General features: G+C 45.7%; 1 protein-coding gene across 1 annotated transcript; it reads right to left on the bottom strand.

Annotated features, from left to right (window-relative positions):
- Positions 1–33: 33 nt before the first annotated feature.
- On the bottom strand, positions 34–2,675 carry CSUI_011253 (uncharacterized protein; the record flags this gene model as incomplete). The annotated part of the gene is made up of 3 exons (XM_068071354.1): positions 34–853; positions 1,412–1,558; positions 2,576–2,675. Coding segments are annotated over 3 exons (942 nt in total), but the record flags the coding sequence as incomplete, so codon positions are not given.
- Between the last annotated feature and the right edge of the window lie 300 nt (positions 2,676–2,975).

Below are 2,975 nucleotides of genomic sequence, written 5' to 3' on the forward strand. Positions count from 1 at the left end.
GGCGCTGTCGTTCCCCCATTCCCCCCCCCCTCTCTCCCCCTTCACCTTTGAATCCTTTCTTTCTTCTCCTTAGACCACCATCCACCTCCCGTCTCTCCATCTTACCCCTGAAGAAAACAAGACCACGAGAGAAAGGAAAGAAGACGATCCTGTTCTTTCTACGCCACCATGCCTCTCGTCTGCTTCGAGCTGAGAAGATTGGGCGAATATCCCAAAGAAGAAGAAGGATGATTACCGTAAGATGCATTGGGACCTCCCTGTTGCTCCTGTTGCGGGCGTGAAGACGAGGCGAAGAATGACTGGGGGGAAGAAGTCGCAGGATTAATCTCGGGGAGAGGGATAGGAAAGGCAGGAGTTGAAGAGAATCTCTCGGATCTTGTGTCTTGGGTATGATATGTCGAATGATCGTTTGTATGGTTTTCTCTGGAGATCAAATATGCGGGGCGCTGAGCTGAAGAAGGAGGACGGCCAGCAGGAGGCTCGTTACTGTAGTAGTAGTCGTAGTAGTGATGCCCGCCTCCCTGTGAGGGATGGGGGTGCATATGAAGATGATGGCGATGATGGTCTTCGGCAGTTGTGCGGAGAGAAGAAGGATAAGAGGCTCCTCGCAGTCGTTGTTGATCCGCAGTTGAAGGGGGAGGAATGAAATATCTTCTTGCTTCGGGCCCTTGGGTGGTCGGTGAAATGGCTGGCACTTCATAGTATCTAGGAAGGGGGGTGGCTGCCAGAACTTCCGGAGGAGGAGGAGGCGAGACGCTCTGGCGTATAAGAAGAGGAGAGGCCGAAGGAAAAGCTCCTGCGCCGTGGTCATCGAGACAGGCAACTAAACCTGAAGGTGTCTGGGGCTTGAAGACTAGAAAGCACAAAGAGACCATACAGGAAAGATAAGAAAGAGACAGAATGAAGAGAAGGCACGAAAAAATAGAGACAAATTCACTCGAACGCCATGTCCGGGGTGGTGGCCACGAGAAGAGAAAAAGGAATATAGGTACATCGAGAGAAAAAGAAAAAGAGATAGAAAGGAAGATATAAATATCTGTAGATGAAGAGATAGATAGATAGATGTATGGGGATATGTGAGGATACGAGAAGCCGGTTTGTCATAGACATAAAGGCAGATAGGTACATGGCGGCAGTCCACAAAATACAGCGATGAACCTACACAGGTGGTGTATGTCTATGTATCTTGATATACGGCTGAAGATCAACACAATAGTACAGACACATTCATACCTACATACATCTTCATACATACCTATCTACGTCTTCATACATACGGGGTATATCTACACAGCTCAGTTCACTTGTACAGATGCAATATGTTTATGCATAGATGTATTCCAAATCAGGAACACTTCTCTAATCCTCTTCATTCATAAATTCTTCTTCTTCTTGTTTCTTTTCTTCGTACTTGAATCTGAATAAGGAAAGATAAGACTCGGAGGCGGAGGTGGCGAGAGGACCGCAGGCTGAGGCGCGCGGATTTCTCGGTGATAGGGGCAACACACAAACTTCCAGTCAAAGGCTTCAAAACCGCACCCTCCAACTGTCTCTATATCTTCAAAACAAGAGAAAAAAGAAAGAGAAAGAAAGAAAGGGATGAGCTCTAATGGGCTTTGAAAGCGGATCTCCTGTTGATCATATACAAACGAAGTTATGTACGCGTATACACTGTGGGGTATTATATACGGAGAGGCCTTTATGGATATAGATATACATATCAGTAGAGACGGATAGAGTGACAGGCGAACTGCAGTCTGGATATACAGCCCAGGGCTACGTATCTCTATACATAGACATATCCGCTAACTCTATACCCTAGATATTTACATACGTGTGGATACTTAAGGTATCGTATGAAAGCAAAGAGACGTAGAGAGCGAGACACCCACGGAGGTGATCGACTTTTCACATAGGAAAAGGAAAAGGTGATTCCATCTCTTGGGCTAGTACGCAAACAAGCAAGAAAGAAAAAAAGAAAGAAGAAAGGAAGTCCAGAGAAAAGGAAAGAAAGACAGCCTAAGGCTTGAATTCATTACATGGCACGGATGACCTAACACTACACACCTCAACCCAAAGGAAAGGAAACACTCGAGACAAAGCCATACATATATACATATATATGTATATAGGCAGCATGAAAGCATATATGCGTCAGGTGTACATACACATGAACGATGAAGAGTTTACTGAGAGATACATCCACACACTGCATCTTGGGTAATATATATATGTAAGCCCCTCCGTCTCATGGGTGAAACAAAAGCAGAATGGAGAGAAGCTACTGAAGTCCTCTGAGGAGGAATAATCTGTTGACCTAAGCTGCGTTTTATCTTCTCATCCCCTATTCCTTCCATCTATCTCCTTCTTACTCTAAGGAATCTTATTACATACACTGCATGTCCCCGCATATGTAATAAGTGGTGCCTACATGCGTAGGGGGGTAGGAATCATTCTTCTTTTTCTTCTTTATCTTCCTATGCTTCCAACTCCTATACTGTAGAGACACATGCATATGAGAGACACAGTAACGACGAACGAAGAAAGAGACAGATGGCTGTTGGGTGATACGTACTGGAGTCTGCTCCTTCCTGATCTTGACGGATAAGCCAGCCCCATGGTGAAGGCCTCGACGAAGAAACCCCTACACGTTTCTCAGCTGATCTATCTCCTGAAAAAGCCAAGAAAGCCAGCATAAATGAAGAGAGATCCATCTCGCATGCAGTCTAGAGAGTCCTCAGCATGCATGCGGGGAAGGCAGAAGCAGAGGAAGGAATAAAAGAAGAAGGAAGAAGGGGTGAGAGGTATACGAGTTCATGGCTGTCATACTAGGATAGATAGGTCACCTAATGTGAAAGATTTCTTGCTAGACCCACGGAAGAAATTCATCCCAAACTCACACCGACAGGGCGAATGACGAAAGGACAGGCACTTTTTGTGTTCTCTCGAGGGCACAAAAAGTGCCTGTCCTTTCG

Source organism: Cystoisospora suis, assembly GCF_002600585.1.
Source record: "Cystoisospora suis strain Wien I chromosome Unknown contig_10435, whole genome shotgun sequence".
In the NCBI taxonomy this organism is placed as follows: Eukaryota; Apicomplexa; class Conoidasida; order Eucoccidiorida; family Sarcocystidae; genus Cystoisospora; species Cystoisospora suis.